Source organism: Pollachius pollachius, assembly GCF_949987615.1.
Source record: "Pollachius pollachius genome assembly, chromosome: 15".
NCBI lineage: Eukaryota > Metazoa > Chordata > Actinopteri > Gadiformes > Gadidae > Pollachius > Pollachius pollachius.
The window spans coordinates 12,700,032-12,715,321 of record NC_136948.1 but is presented as its reverse complement, the minus strand read 5'-3'; the positions used below and the strand labels follow the sequence as shown (position 1 = coordinate 12,715,321).

The 15,290-nt window shown below is 43.3% G+C and overlaps 2 protein-coding genes across 7 annotated transcripts in view; one reads left to right on the top strand and one right to left on the bottom strand.

Annotated features, from left to right (window-relative positions):
• Positions 1–5,507: 5,507 nt before the first annotated feature.
• ttc8 (tetratricopeptide repeat domain 8) lies at positions 5,508–10,958 on the bottom strand (the record flags this gene model as incomplete). Of its 6 annotated transcripts, XM_079752942.1 has the most annotated exons (15): positions 5,508–5,644; positions 6,232–6,315; positions 6,720–6,842; positions 7,349–7,523; positions 7,771–7,910; positions 8,070–8,180; positions 8,429–8,516; positions 8,678–8,763; positions 8,865–8,909; positions 9,002–9,091; positions 9,512–9,671; positions 9,785–9,848; positions 10,092–10,212; positions 10,533–10,562; positions 10,845–10,958. In XM_079752942.1, the coding sequence occupies 15 exons, from the start codon at positions 10,956–10,958 to the stop codon at positions 5,528–5,530; spliced, it is 1,548 nt and encodes a 515-aa protein (XP_079609068.1). The 6 variants fall into 6 exon arrangements, with proteins under 6 accessions (XP_079609068.1, XP_079609067.1, XP_079609066.1 ...); XM_079752941.1 differs by lacking the exon at positions 10,533–10,562 and having other exon boundaries at positions 10,830–10,958; XM_079752940.1 differs by lacking the exon at positions 10,533–10,562.
• A 1,273-nt stretch (positions 10,959–12,231) lies between these two features.
• eml5 (EMAP like 5) overlaps positions 12,232–15,290 on the top strand; it is a gene marked incomplete at both ends in the record, with an annotated part of 42,388 nt that continues 39,329 nt past the window's right edge. Inside the window, one exon of the mRNA XM_079751766.1 lies at positions 12,232–12,428. Coding sequence (XP_079607892.1) covers positions 12,232–12,428 — 197 coding nt within the window. The remainder of the gene's footprint in view (positions 12,429–15,290) is intronic.

The following is a 15,290-nucleotide window of genomic DNA, read 5'->3' as shown; positions in this document are numbered from 1 at the left end:
CCTGTGTCGGCCACACCCACTGTCTCTGTGCTTTGCCTGCCACTCTCAACTGCTCACACCTGGCTTGCATCAGCTTATCAACTCCCCTTCAAATACACCTGGTTTCCTACTGGAACAGGGCCTATTGGGTAGTATTGGCAGTGCACCAGCGGACAAAGCTAGTCAAGTACATAAACATTGTTCATGCTGGTGCTACGACGGACAAATTAAACAGACCCAATTGTATAATGACAGGAACAGAAGGTTACTTTACCCTACTGATTACCTGTCAGGAGGGGAAGCGTTGTTATGGGCCAAAAACAGGTGTCACCCATCACACTGATTCTGCACCCTTTATGTACTAAGGCCCAGGCAGTATGCTACATAGATGTGAGGACAAGTGAGGTCATATGAGCACACTCATAATGGGTGTTATGAGCAACTGCTGTCTTTGCCCTCCTTCACCCACCTCGCTGTTAAAAGGGTCCATTTCACAGAATAAATAACTGGGTTTTACTTTGGAACAGTGCAGACACAAACAAAGAGAACTGTCAACTAGAATAGATGGTGACACTCATCCAATGAGACACAGGGAAAGCCGTTCAGACTGGGGCAGGACTACACACAGCGCCAGAATGCATTTGAAAGCGTATCTTTAAATCTATATCATGTCATTGGTTTAAAGGTGTTGGAAGTCTTGAGAAAACACTGGGCGCCTGCGGTAGAGCCTTATGCCAGTGAGGGAACGTTTCATATCTGGAACAACACCGAATACCAATGATCAAAGAGCTGGATTTGTGATAGTCATGTTCAAATATCAGACACACCGGACATAGATCAGAGACAAAGATCAAAGTCAAAGGATAGAGTTAATATATGACCCTGTCATTTGTGCATGGATGCAAAGGTCTTTCTTTGTATGATTTATATTTATTTTCATATCTTATCAATAAATGAAAACATTTTAAAATTTCGATTTATTGAAAAAATAATACTGTTTCTAAATTTTGTTTACTGAAGAAAAAAACATGCAGATGGTTTTCTTTAAAAAGTAATGACACCAAGATTTCAGTTTCAAACATTTGGACAGGAAAGGCCGACATATTTACTGATGTCTTAGTAGACATGAAGTGGTTGTGGTGACCAACAAGAATACATTCAGCCAGCTGTGAAACTCACTTCACTTAACAACTCTGGGTAGCATGAACCATCTTGCCCAGCAGTGTCTGGGCATCAGTCCAGAATATCTACAACCTAGAAGACTAGTAAACCTCCCCACCTCCACCACCCTGAATCGTTTTCTACTCTGCATAGTGTAGTTTGGGTTGTACCCATAGCCAGACCTTTGTGTGTTTCCTGTGCAAAACAGAAGCGTGACAGCAGTCAGCCTCTGATCCAGGTCAATCTCAATGGTTTGTTTGATTCAATTAGACTCAACAACTGCTAATGATTTTATTTCCGATTCCAAATGTCTGGGTTTTCTAAACCAGACTTCTGATTTATTTTTTGATGCTTTGAACTAATCTTTGGATTAGGCATTAATGAAAAATAAGTAATTATTTGCATTTTTCTGAAGTGCAAACATGGTTGAGTACCTGTGTTTACACAGGGCAATGTCCTGTCAGATGGACCCTTCTGCACTCCCTGAACGCTCCCATCCACACAACCAACATGGAGATCCCACCGAAGGCGGCTCCCACATATGGCAACATCAACGATAAATTGAGTGATGAAGAGGATTTTGCGGATACACAGAACCAAAATGGTATAGTACCGAAATACAAAAGATATTCTAAAAGTAAACTTTGTAGTAGCAGTGTCTTTGATAGTGTCTCATAATATAACGAATGCTCAAACTGACGATGGAACAATTCACTTGACAGTGACTGAGCGTTGATGTACTGTTTTGGGACCCTAAAGTTGACCACCGCCCATAACCTCTCTGTCCAGTGTCTATCTCTGTAGGAAGCAGTGGTGTGAGATCCGGAAAAGCAGCAGTATTGTGCCTCATCGTGCTTGCCGTTGTTCTGTTTACGGTAGATGTGAGCCTGGGAATCTACTGTAAGTTACATTTAAAGATATAAACTGTATGTATGGTCATATTTTATAGTAATTAGAAACATTGATAACTTGCATTACCAAAATGGATTTAGCCATGGGAATTGACCTATTGTGGACGAAAGGGTGACAGGTGTCACAAAAGGACAACTGAGGAATGCCACACAATAAACCTATAAAACAGGAAACATGCTGCATGTTGCTGTTACAATCCTTTAAGAGAGAGACAGCAGTGATATTGCATTCCCTTGTTTCTTCCAGACAGCCAGCAGACAGAGGCTTTGCCTCAGACCAGTGAGGGTTTTCACAAAATCTTAAAAAAATACCAGAACACAGTCGAGTCCCGAAACAGGGCAGTCCGGCAGCTGGAGAAAGAGAAGAGGCTGATTGACGTGACCAGGTGGGAGTTGGAGCACCAGAAGAGAAGAGGCAGGGACTACAACACAATACTCGAGAAGGCTAACCAGGAGACTGCAGGACTGCAGACCAAAGTGAATCTCATGAGTAGGTCTACCGGGTTAACACACGTTGCTAAGAATACAACGCTTGACGTTGTACAATAGAACAATGTTAATCATGTTATATATGATGGAAATACATTCACAAAATTGCAATGTTTTTGTTTGTTTTCAACTATTCTGCGTGTGTTTCGACTCCAGCGATGGACTGTGGACATTGTTTACCAGGTTGGACTCACATCCTATCCAGATGTTTCTACCTGTCTGGGTCCAACCAAGCGAAGAGATCCTGGACGGAGGCTAGAGGTGTCTGTAAGAGGGCTGGAGCCGACCTGGCCATCATAGACAACAGTGTTAAACAGGTGGGAATCCATTTATACTATATATGATATATGATATGATTGGAAGGCTTATGCAATCATCCTGTTTAAATGATCATCAGTGTCTTGTCTGGTATCCCGTTTTGTGAATGGACACGATTGTGTGTTTGTTTCAGTCGACGTTGCACATGCATATACAAGACAGGAGCGATCCCAGTGCACCGCTGTACGTGGCAGCCTACTGGATCGGACTGAGAGACGTGGATGAGGAAGGCGTTTGGAAGTGGTTGAATGGAAAGCTGCTTGTGGATAGGTAACAACCCGACACTACACACACCACACAAAACCTCACACACAGCACACCACACAGAACATCACACACAACACAGAACCTCACACACTGCCCAGAACCTCACACACAGCAGACCACACAGAACCTCACACACCGCACATAACCTCACACACTGCACAGAACCTCACACACTGCAGACAACACAGAACCTCACAGACTGCGCGGAACCTCAAACACCACACAGAACCTCACACACCACACAAAACCTCACACACAGCACACCACACAGAACCTCACACACCGCACAGAACCTCACACACCGCACAGAACCTCACCCACCGCACACTGCAAAAATCTCACACACTGCACAATCCCTCACACACTGCACAAAACCTGACACCACAAAAAACCTCTCACACTGCACCAAACCTCAAACACCACTTTTCTGTGTGGCTACTTTTCTTTTGGGTTTAAAGAACATACAGGTTGGTAGTTGGGTTGTGGTTGTGTTTGGTTGTGTGCACCGTTACTCGTATCAGGAATCAGGTCTCAAATTGAAGGTGCATATCCTAACATAAAGTAAGAACCAACTCTCAAGAAAGAGGATTTATATTGAAGTGTTACATTGTATTGTTTAAAGTGCCTAACCGATCGGCAAAAGCTTATGGAATGTTTGATTAAATTCTACTTGTAAGTTGCTTAATATGTGCGAAGGTTTTATGAGCATTAGTTTTATGTTAAGAATGTACTTTCCTTTTGTGATGGAAATTTGCTTCATGGGTCGGTTATAAAGTTCCAAATAACCGTCCTCTACCCCTTCATACAGCTATTGGCATTTTGGAGAGCCAAACGATCAGGGTAGTTCAGGAGAAGACTGCGCAGGCGTCTATCCCGGGGTGAACCCCTTCAGCGCCTGGAACGACGTTCCCTGTTCACATGCGCTCAAATGGATTTGTGAAATGGACTCTCAAGACCTGTAATTATCACCCTATGATTCAATGACTTGTGGTTGTGGATTCATACCAACTTGGTTACGTTGTTGAGGTCACACAGGGATTTTTTTTCATTGTATTCAAATATCAGACCAAACAAAGATCAAGAAGTCAAAGAATAAATGATTTATTGTAATTAATATATGACCCTGTAATTTGTACATGGATGTCGAGATCTCTTTTCTTTGTACGAATATATTTATATCCATATCTTGTCAATAAATGCAGGAAATGCTTTTTTGATGAATTGACTTAATTATATAAAAACAAATACTGTTTCTACATTTCATTTACTGAAGAAAAAACATGCAGTAAGTTTTCTTTCAAAATCACTGACACCTAAGTATCACAACAGGTTCAAACCGTTTGACAGGAAAGGCCAACATGTCTACTGACATGAACGATGGTAGCATGAACCGTCTTTCCCATCAGTGTCTGGTCATCAGTCCAGATAACTTCAACCTAGAAGACCTCCACCTGCCTGAATAGGTTTCTACATTGCATAGTGTGGTTTGGATTGTACCCATAGCCAGACCATTTTCGTTTCCATTGCAAAAACAGAGCTTTAAAGCAGTCAGCCTCTCGCCCAGGTCAATCTCAATGGTTTGATTCAATTAGACTCAACAACTGCTAATGCTTTTATTTCTGATTTAAAATCTTAAGACATCTGCTTTATAGTTTGAACTAATCTTTGGATTAGGCATTAATGACAAAAAACTAATTATTTGCAAGTGCAAACATGTGTGAGTACCTGTGTTAACACAGGGCAATGTCCTAACAGATGGACCCTTCTGCACTTCCTGAACGCTCCCATCCAAACAAGCAACATGGAGAACCCACATATGATATGTCTTTGATGAGGGTAGCATACTTGTGTCTAGTTTATTGCAAGCATAGCCTCTGCAGGGTCAGTTATCATTTTAATCCAAAACCAGGTTACGGCACTATAGATGGCCTGCAATTCTGTACTTTGTATCAAATGAAACAATTCTGTTTGCACAGGCTGGAAGTCCATAAAACCCAAAGAAAGGGCCAATAAGGACTCCCTGCTGCTTCTTGTGAACAGCTTGGTCACTATAGGAGGACTAAAGAAAACTGCAGGGCTGAAGAGAATAAAGTAACATATCTAAAATGCATTACACTCACAATTTTGCCCTCTGTCTATGAAGAATAAATTATAAGCACACACATATGTTTTCACAGTCATTTATCTGAATGGAATGCATAAAAATGACAATATATCTCTGAAACTATGGAAATACAATCTCATATCAAAGACACCATATATTCAATTTATTACAATAAATGTGTGTTTCATACATTTTTTTCTTTACTATTTACATGTTAGCATGACAACCTTTGTCCAGACAGATGGCGTTCCACTACCAACACGGGCCGGGACCGTGGACTACATGAGCCCTGGGGGTCTCAGAGCACAGCAAAGTGCTGCCGCAGGTCTCTGAGGAGCTGCTGCGTGTCCACGTGCTCCGGGAAGTCGTCCTCAGACTTCTGGGCGGCGATGTAACTGCTCTGCAGATCTCCAATCTGGACACAGACACGCAACACACACACCTTGATTAATCCCGAGGGAAATCCTTTCTGTCACGATTGCTCTGGTCAAAATTAATAATAATAATAATAATAATAATAATAATAATAATAGAGAAAGATGACAAAAAAATACTGTAAGATAATACATACATTAAATATATAAAAATGAGCATATATATATACGCTACAAAATAATATACATTAAAAGGATGCAACAAGTGTAAGGGCGCTTTCACACAGTTGGTTCTGGGGTGAGATTGATTCTTTGTTTCTTTGTTTTTTCAGTTTGCTTTGGTTTTCCTACAATTAAAAAATAACCCAATCACCTCAAACAGTAAAGTGTACAGAACCAGTTTACTTGGATACGGAGCAGAGTGCGTGTGTGCCGCTGCACCAGAGTTCGAGTGAGCGTTCACACCACCAGGGTTAGGGTTAGGGTTAACCGCTTCAGGTGTGAGGCACCCTTAGATCACAGAAGCAGTGTAGACGACTAAGGAGGAAACACCTTTGGATGGGATGCACATTTTGTTTTTGCAAGTTGCAAATGAGGTGAATGCTGTGTCTGAAAACAACGGTGTTACCTTTTCAGAGAGAGTGGCGAGGTTGAAGTGAGGCTCGTACATGTGAGGGGCCAGGGATGCAGCGGTCTGGAGGAAGGCTTTGGACTGCAGCAACATAACAACACATACAGTGTTAATCATAAGCACCACCGTGACATTCACAAGTGTTGTCCACTGTATTCCATCCAAACAACCCAAGAAGCTGACATTTCTACGAAATTATGGAATGGTTTGAAATGACTAGAATGTTGGCAACTAGGTCAACATTCCCTTAGGTTTCGGATTGGAAGAACCAAGAAACTAATAATTATTTATTCAATCCTCAATTATGTTCCATTTGTTTATAACTGCGTCCACATCTAATGTTACTTATACCAAACAGGTTGATCACTTTAGCTGAGATGTGTTCAAGAGCTCATGGGACACTCACCCATTAGCGAGCCCAAGTCCTGTGGGCTCTAATGAGGCTCAATAACAAAATGCCAAATCAAAGACGCCGAAGTGCTCACCTGTTGGACGCGACCCTTGCGCAGCTCAAGCACGGCCAGGTTGTTGTAGGCCTCGGCGTGGTCGTTGTTGAAGGCCAAAGACAGTTTGAAGCACTGATAGGCCAGCGTCAAGTCTGCTATGCCCTGTCAGGAGAGTATGGAGACACACACACTCGGCAGTGAGTCAAAGGCTTCCATTGGTTAGAAGAATTATCAATTAGGATTATTTTGCACTATTTCGATTTTATTAATTGTAGATATTACTTTTTTTATTTTATCAAATTTGCTCCTTTTCTCCTTATTCCACCATGGCCCAGAGAAAAACGCAATTTCGATTGCTAGAGTTTGATTCCTGTCTAGCACATATTGGAATTGACAATAAATCTGACTTTTACTTTGAAAAGAAACATAAAGAGTTACGCATTTTCCTTTTCAGAAACAATGTCAAAGTGGGCAGGATAGTATAGCGGCTAGGGTGTTGGATCCCAAATGGCCAAAGCCAACCAGTTAGCATCCTGAAGCTTCACGTCTTTCCTAACCCTTCAACCCCCCGCCCCCTCCCCCCTCCATCGTAAGCCACTTTGGCGGTGAGCCTCTTACAGCTACAGAGCATGGGTAGAAAGCAGCGTTACCCCTCCCTGATCTCTTACCACGGCCACGTGGCCGATGTTGTACCAGACGTCCGCCTGCTCCTCGTCATTGGCCGCCAGTGCCAGGGCCCTCTCGAACGACGACAGCGTCATGTCGTACTGCTGGGCGTAGAAGCAGCACAGGCCCAGGTTGTTGTACAGCTGGCAGTTGTACACCCCCATCTGGAGCAGCCGTCTAAGGGACCGACAGGATTAAATAAACAGGCGATAGGAGCGCGTGCCATCGCTTGTTAGAATCCGAATTCAGGATTTAATCGGAATTCAATCCTAACAAGCAATGGGAGCTCAAGAGTTTGGTGCCGACCTCTTGAGCTCCCATCTCTTGCTGGAATCGGAATTCAGGATTGAATTGGCATTCAGGAATTCAGGATTGAATTGGAACAAGCAATGGGAGCTCAAGGGGTTGGTCTCATGCACGTCACCTGTAGAAGCGCAGTGCGACCTCGGGCTGGTCCGTGTAGAAGTGGTTGCTGCCGATGCAGGCGATGGCTTCCACGTGAGTGTTGTCCTGTTTCAGGACGTCTTTGTAGTACTCTGTGGCTGAGGGAATGTTGTTCATCTCCTGTTAAGGAGACGACAGCAAAACAAACACAGGTTACAAATACGCGCAATGGACTAAAAATATGGCGGGAGTACGGTCCATTTAATTAGGATGTGTGTAATGTTTTTTGGAGGTTAAGATGGAGGAGACTTTAAAACACAAAAGATTAACCAAACTCGCCTCGTGAATGCGTGCGATTCCCGTGAGTAGAGTGACCTCTCCTGGGAAGCGGTCCAGGCCTTGCTTGAACAGGTTCAGCGCTGTGATTGGCTGGTCGAGTCGCTGATACACCTAGTGTTAACGGGAGATAACAGGTTCAGCGCTATGATTGGCTGGTTGAGACGCTGATACACCTAGTTTTAACGGGAGATAACAGGTTCAGCGCTGTGATTGGCTGGTCGAGACACTGATACACCTTGTTTTAACGGGAGATAACAAGACGTCAATCAATTTAACTATTTGTGTCCCAAAGATTACTGCATCTTTGTGTTATCTTCTGAGCTGTGATTGGTTGTTAGGACATCTCAATATAAGAGTACCTTGGCAAGATAGAGGTAAGTATCGACCACCTCATGGTGATTGAGCGCGGATCTGAACTGTTTCTCTGATTCGCGATGCAAACCAAGTCTGAAAGAACAACACACAAAAGATAACCCCTGTAATGTTGCTTGTTTTTTTACTTTTTAATTGAATAGCAGCTTCTGATAATAAACCTTAAATGTGATTTGTAATATAATCTTGAAATATTATGTGATAGTAACATGTTTTTAATACTTGTGGTTGATTACCTGTAGTAGCATTTCCCCAGCTGAACCTTCCACCACCAGTCTTTGAACTGAGCATGCTCAGTAGCCTGAGCAGCCAAATCTAAAGCCTGGGTACAGAACACAGGTCCTGAAGCATGTGGAAGGTACATGTACTGCGGTACATTTGTATGAAATCAATACTCAAGCCAATAACTGTCCTTCAACTTACATTTTTCACATCATTTTCATGATGGAAGATGTACTCAAATAGAGTCTAGAAGACAAATAGGCACATTGATTTGAAAATGTTATGCTTACGATTGTATTATCAATAAAGTTAAATTACAAAACTATTCATAGTCTTACCTTGGATAAATTGGGCTTTTGGGAATACTTGGAGAAATTGAGTCTTGATAAATGTATAAATGGTCCCTCTGGATTGGTTAACATGGAAGCCTGGGTGAACACAACAACACAACAAAATAAGAACAAAATACACAACACTGAACATCTGTATATGTACATGGAGGGCTGGCTGTGTGTGTATGTGTGAATGTCTGTCATGCGGAGCCTTGCTGTAGACTTGGCGGGTTGGTGGGGGGGGGGGGTAGAAGTGGGGATGGCGGTAGATTATCTTTTATCCAGGGATGTAAATGTGATAATGACTACTATTATGACTATGAAGAAGCAATAAAGTCATTATATGGGAAACAATACATTCTGCACAATTAACTCTCAGTGCATTCAATGTGCTACGTCTTCCTGCAGACACACACAAGCTAATGGCTGGATCTGGTTCTGGTTGGACATCTGTTCTCTCCTCATCAGGAATAATGCATTTGAACTCGCTCCCTTGGGGAAACACCATTGTATTACCGTTCCCAGGCGAACAAATCTCCCGGAGGCGCTGGTGATGGGCCGGGCCGTGCTGGCCGTGCGCGGGGTCCTGATGGCCTGTTCCATGGTACCGGGTCTCCCTGACTGGGTGCTGGGTCTCACAAACCCTGTGATGGGGCGCCCCGACTGCGTCATGGGCCTTCAGGTGGAATGAACAAGGAAATACTAATATTACAAGCTGTTGCTTTGAATGAGTTCACCATGCTTGGCTTTAAGTGTTGAACTGATGGATCTACTCTCTGCCTGGGGTACCTGACAGCGGGAGTGGGTCCACCACCGTGACTGGTTCCTGGGAGTCTCAGAGATGTCCCAGGTCCTGGAAATTAGTAGAATAAGTAATTGTATATTCTCAATTAAGCTGACATAAAGCATTATTTTGGGCAGTGTGAATAATGAAACACTGGTTCTCTGATGCCCCACCGCCTCACACAGGATCAAACCAGCAACCCTTTGTAACAGCTTAGCCAAAGGACTCAGTGCAGCCATTGGGGCAAAGGCATTGGGGGTGGGGTTCACCTTAGAGGACCCTTCACTCCGTTTCACCTGCGGAGCAACTTACGAGCAACCTGGGCGATGGAGCTCTCATCCAGCATCATCTCAGCGATGCCTTCCTGGTCCACCTCGATCTCGTCTATGTACACCATCTCTGTCAGCGCTCTTGTCTTCAGACTCCACGCAGCCTGATGCAAGCGCACGCACGCACGCACACACACAGACACACACACACACACACACACACACACACACACACACACACACAGTTTATATAAATCCCAGTGAAGGAGAACAACTTGACAAGAACTACGTACTTAGCTATTTCTCCATAACACGATACGGCTGATCATATTTTTTATTAGACTACATTTATTTGCAAGGGTAGGGGATGGGAGAGTCACACTCGTCACTCGTTACTACAACATGTACTCGGTTTGCAGGGGGACTGCATATATATTGCCGTATCCAGTGTTAACAGTGCAGGAAGACAAAGGATTGAGGTTACCTCAGAAATAAGCATTGAGGAGCCAGCGTCCTTGAGAGAGCATGATTGAGTTAACAAGATAGCATATGTGTTGAGATCAGATTGTAAAACATTAAGAGGGGAGCAACAAACATCAGAGAAAGAAATGTTGCAAAGTAAAAATGCAAATAAAGAGATAGGCGCTTTAAGGTTAAGGAGAAGAGAAGGTTAAGTAATCGTACGAGTCCACCAGAGATGATCAGGATTATGTTTACCACGATACCAAGTCAGCCGATCCAGATCCAGATCGCTAGCATGCTAGGCGACTTAGCTAACTACTTTACGCCACATTACCTGATCGTAGGGACTGTCCTCTAATATTTTCGAGCAAATATCAGAGCATGGTTGAAATTTTCTTCTCCGGAAGTAGCTCCACGCCAGAAATAACGGATCCATTGTCACTTCCATGGTTTAAGTAAAACGAAAAAGAGAAAATCCCTTGGAGTTTCAACAGAGAGCTTTCAGGCTAACCATGGATGAACTGCTAAAGCTTTTTCCTGTTGCTCGGCAACGGACAGGGGGCGGGGCTTCATTGGCCCTACTTCAGTTTACTGTCGTTCTTTCCCCTTTATTCGTTTATACCATGATGCATTACATGTTACATTATTACCTATTACCTCCGGTCTATTGCAGTATTTCCCTAAAACAATAAAAAAAAATGATGTCACTATACAATACATGTATTGGAAGAAAACGTTCCCACCAATTCAAAACTTGCTCTATTTTATTTATTTATTGGTTTATTTCTGGGACATTGCACACCAATCAACAGTCAAACTGTAAGTGAGCCAGAGTTAGCCTAAGAGGCTAGTTTACATCCGTTGTCCCCGGCCAGGTATTCAAAAGGCTACCTAAAATTACTGAAATAAAATGCATGCATAAACAAAGACAAAAAACAACATAGGTGACTCAGAAGAGATATAGTAACACATAGTAAGAACGAATCGACAGACAATTGCAAACAGACAATAAATTATGCAGACAATAAAAGCTCATAGAAAAGTGCAGTAGATTAGAGCAGAACACATACAATAAAAGCACTCTATGTTTGTATCTCTAACAATTTATAATATGCAGGGTACATTAACGGCAATATTTGACTTTATTTTAATTATATTTCACCTGTGATTCATTCACATCCCGCTAACTAATGATGAGTTGCTTTAACGGGTTTTTGACGAAGTGTTTTATATAGAAAACGGTGACTCAGAAAGCCTTCGCACGCGAACCCCAAACCTTTGTAATCGGCGAGCCTGTGCGTCTTGAATTCTCCTTCTCGGATGAGGACGGACCTGATTGGCTCGGCCCCTGATCTCGCATCGATGTGGGCGGGGCTTGTGGATAACAGTAAAGCTCCATCTTTGTGGGATTTGACAAGAGCTTTGACCTATGTCGGAGAGCGTTGCGATGCCGGAGCCAAAGTATGATGAGTAGACCTACCATCCCAAAACATCTGAAACAGCTTATTCCGAAGGAAAAACAGGAACCTTTCACAGAAAATAAATTAGGATAGCCTTCTATCAAAGCACATGAAACATCAAATAATTCATTGTGGCAACGCTCTTGACTGGACATCCAACGGAACTAATGGGACTCATACTGGCTTAAAGAACCATCCTTTCTGGTGAATGACCCTGTCTCCTGCACCAGGCGCTAGCACCAGAGACACGGAAGTACGGACATGGCTGACAGGACCGCTCCGAACTGCCACCTGAGACTGGAGTGGGTCTACGGGTACCGGGGACACCAGTGTCGCAACAACCTGTACTACACGGCGGCCAAGGAGATCGTGTATTTCGTCGCCGGCGTGGGAGTTGTGTACAACACGCGGGAGCACAAGCAGAAATTCTACTTGGGACACAACGATGACATAATCAGGTAGCGTTTTTACCTCACTCCCATCACAACACTGACTGAATGCACGTCAATCCCTACGTTTCAGCACCAAGGACAGAGGCAGAAGACGAGCGTCATTGGGGCTGATGTTTCATCTTGCACATCCTCGTTTCGCGTCTAATGCGTGTGCCTTGTCTGACGTGTATGGGTTGGGCGAACAAGTTTGGTAAAGAAAGTGTCTGATAAGTGGACATGTTACATGTGTGTTTGTCCTTGAGGTTTTCTGTCTCTCTGGGGTCCTTTTAACCCCGATTAAAGCAGCCGTGGGAAACCTTAAACCAACTGGTCTAGAAATGAGCGAAGAACGTCTCACAGCAACTCGTGGTGGTGCACTACAAACTCAACAAGATCAAGTTAATCTCCTGTATACAAAGTTTATCCATTACATATTTCCTATTTAGACGGTCATTCTTGTATTTTCTTTTGCCAGCAACTTAACTACACCCACTATAGGACCCATGTCTAATGCTTCAGTGCTTTTGTTGACATGCCTTGGGTTGGCCTGGAGATGACTAGAGTTATATACTGTGTCGCTAGTCAGCTGGCCTACGGCTCAATTATTAATTGAAGAGCGTGAACTCCACCCATGTGCTCCCTAAGTTGAAATGCTTGATTGGAGCACATAATTGGTTAGCGCGGTATGGGGAAGATGTACTCAACATTGCAGCAGTCAGTAAGTGATACACAACCTAATATCAACCCAAATTTGTCTTAAAATTCTAGTTGATACTCTCACTATAGCCTAATGAAGAAGTTCATGTTGCAGGAAGGTCTCAGCAGAGGCAAATGTATTCATACTCTAAACCTAATACATTTTGTCTGGGTCCCTGGGGTGCTTGTGTATTATGCATGTGCCGTAGGCCTACATTTCACCCCCACTCTGTGTTGGTGTTGTCACTGACTGGTCAATATTATTAATATTGAAACACTCTCCGGGGACAGCTTCATAGACCCGCATTTTCACACACACAAGCACTCACGCACATGCACACACACACACATGCATACGTAAATGTTTGTGTTTTTTACTACTGTAAATGACATTGTGCAATTTAATGACGGAATCAAGTTTGTAAGACGAATGCCTTCCCTCAATCCCAGATCACTTCATACAGCTGCCATGTAGGTCATTCCCAAAAGAGGGAAGTGGGTCCCCAGGCGGCCAGACGCACAAGCATGCCAACATAAAAAACTGTTTTAAAGAAAATCCCAAAACACATTGTTGTCTATTTTCTGGGGACAGAATGGTGGACAGTGCAGGGTGGGTTCTTCCTCTTTGAGTCGTATCGATCTGTCTACCGTAGGAGCCCCAGAACTCCCTGAACCACATCATGTTCAAGTCTCTCTCTCCCCATCCTCCCCAGTCATACTACTTCACCCTACTACCACTACATCTACATTCCTCCTGTCCTTCTCGTCCCCCAACGCCAAGCCCACACCCGTCTGTAAGCCTTGTATACTTATGATATTGATTTCGCCAGCCTCTCTTAATCGGAACTCTGATCCACGCACTAATGAATGTGTTCATTAAAAGGGTGTTAATGAGGATACAAGGGTTTTTAGAGGCCGAGGGTTGATATCTTTTCATCAAGCTTTACTGAGTCCAATGGGGCATGGGTTCAGCGACCGTCTTCAGAAAAACACATCAGGGCTCTCCGGTCAGAATACAGGAAGCAGATATATGCAATATATATTGTATGCAAATATGAAAACATCTCAATACTTCAAGCTATTTGGGTTTTACTGCTTCAGATTCAGTCAGTTGAGATATGAGGGCTGATGTTGTGAACAAAGATATGTTCAAAAGCACCTAAAGCCCAGAGCATGTGAGTATTGTTATTGGCATTAGCATCTGTATTTATACAGACGCATATAATTGGTATAGCTGCACAGATTTTTATAAACATCTGTGCTGTTATATCAATTATAGTCAGAGGTTAAAGCGTAGTGTGTGTCTCCACATCACCAACCAATAATTGCATCATTCTTTGCCATAATTAAACCCCAAGCTGGGTTTGTGGTTGTATTTGTGTTGAACTGTAATTCAAAAGGACTCTGAAAACCTTTGATTGCCATGCCATCTAGACTTGTTTGGCGTTTGGCTATTGAGGTTGTCCTGCACAGTTGCCACAATACCTTTTATTATTCATCAGCAGCCTTTATCCAAAGTGACCCATACTGAATTGACATTCAAACATGTTCATGTCAAAACAAGAAGGTAGGGATGAAACATCCTACCCCGTCACAAACACCCATAGGGAGACTCCAAGGCCTGGGAATCGACCAGCACCTTTTTTGACTTGGATTCAAACTCCCTAACCACTATGAGAAGCTCATACAGTGACAAGTATTTTTTCGCAGGCTCTGTGCTGGCGTGTCCTCGGAGGCTGGGCCGTGGAGTGAACGGTTCTCCCGTCTCTGGGAAGAGCTGCCCTGGCTCTCTGCTCAAAACTGGTATCTAAAGAGCAGGTCTGTCCACACCGATTAGGATCCTCCCCGAGTTACTGAACAGAGCCGGAACCAATGAGCGCCGCATGCTTTAACCATCACACCGGAAACATAGATAGTTAGTGAGTAGTTTGATTTGTTCAGATGTTTGTTGCTTGAACAAGTTACAAATGAATGCTTTGGGTGTGGATTGTTAAATGGTCGCAAGATACATCGATTTATAGATTCATAGATAAAAAGATACAAGATGTCAAGATGACCGTCACTCTGTTCATCGACCACGTTTTGTTGCACTGTACTTCTCTAAAAACCAGTGTTTGCTCAGCGGTAGTCAAGCAATTGGCAGCAGGATTAGAGCTGACCTTTAGACATTTGCAAGTCAACTCAAAATCCCTT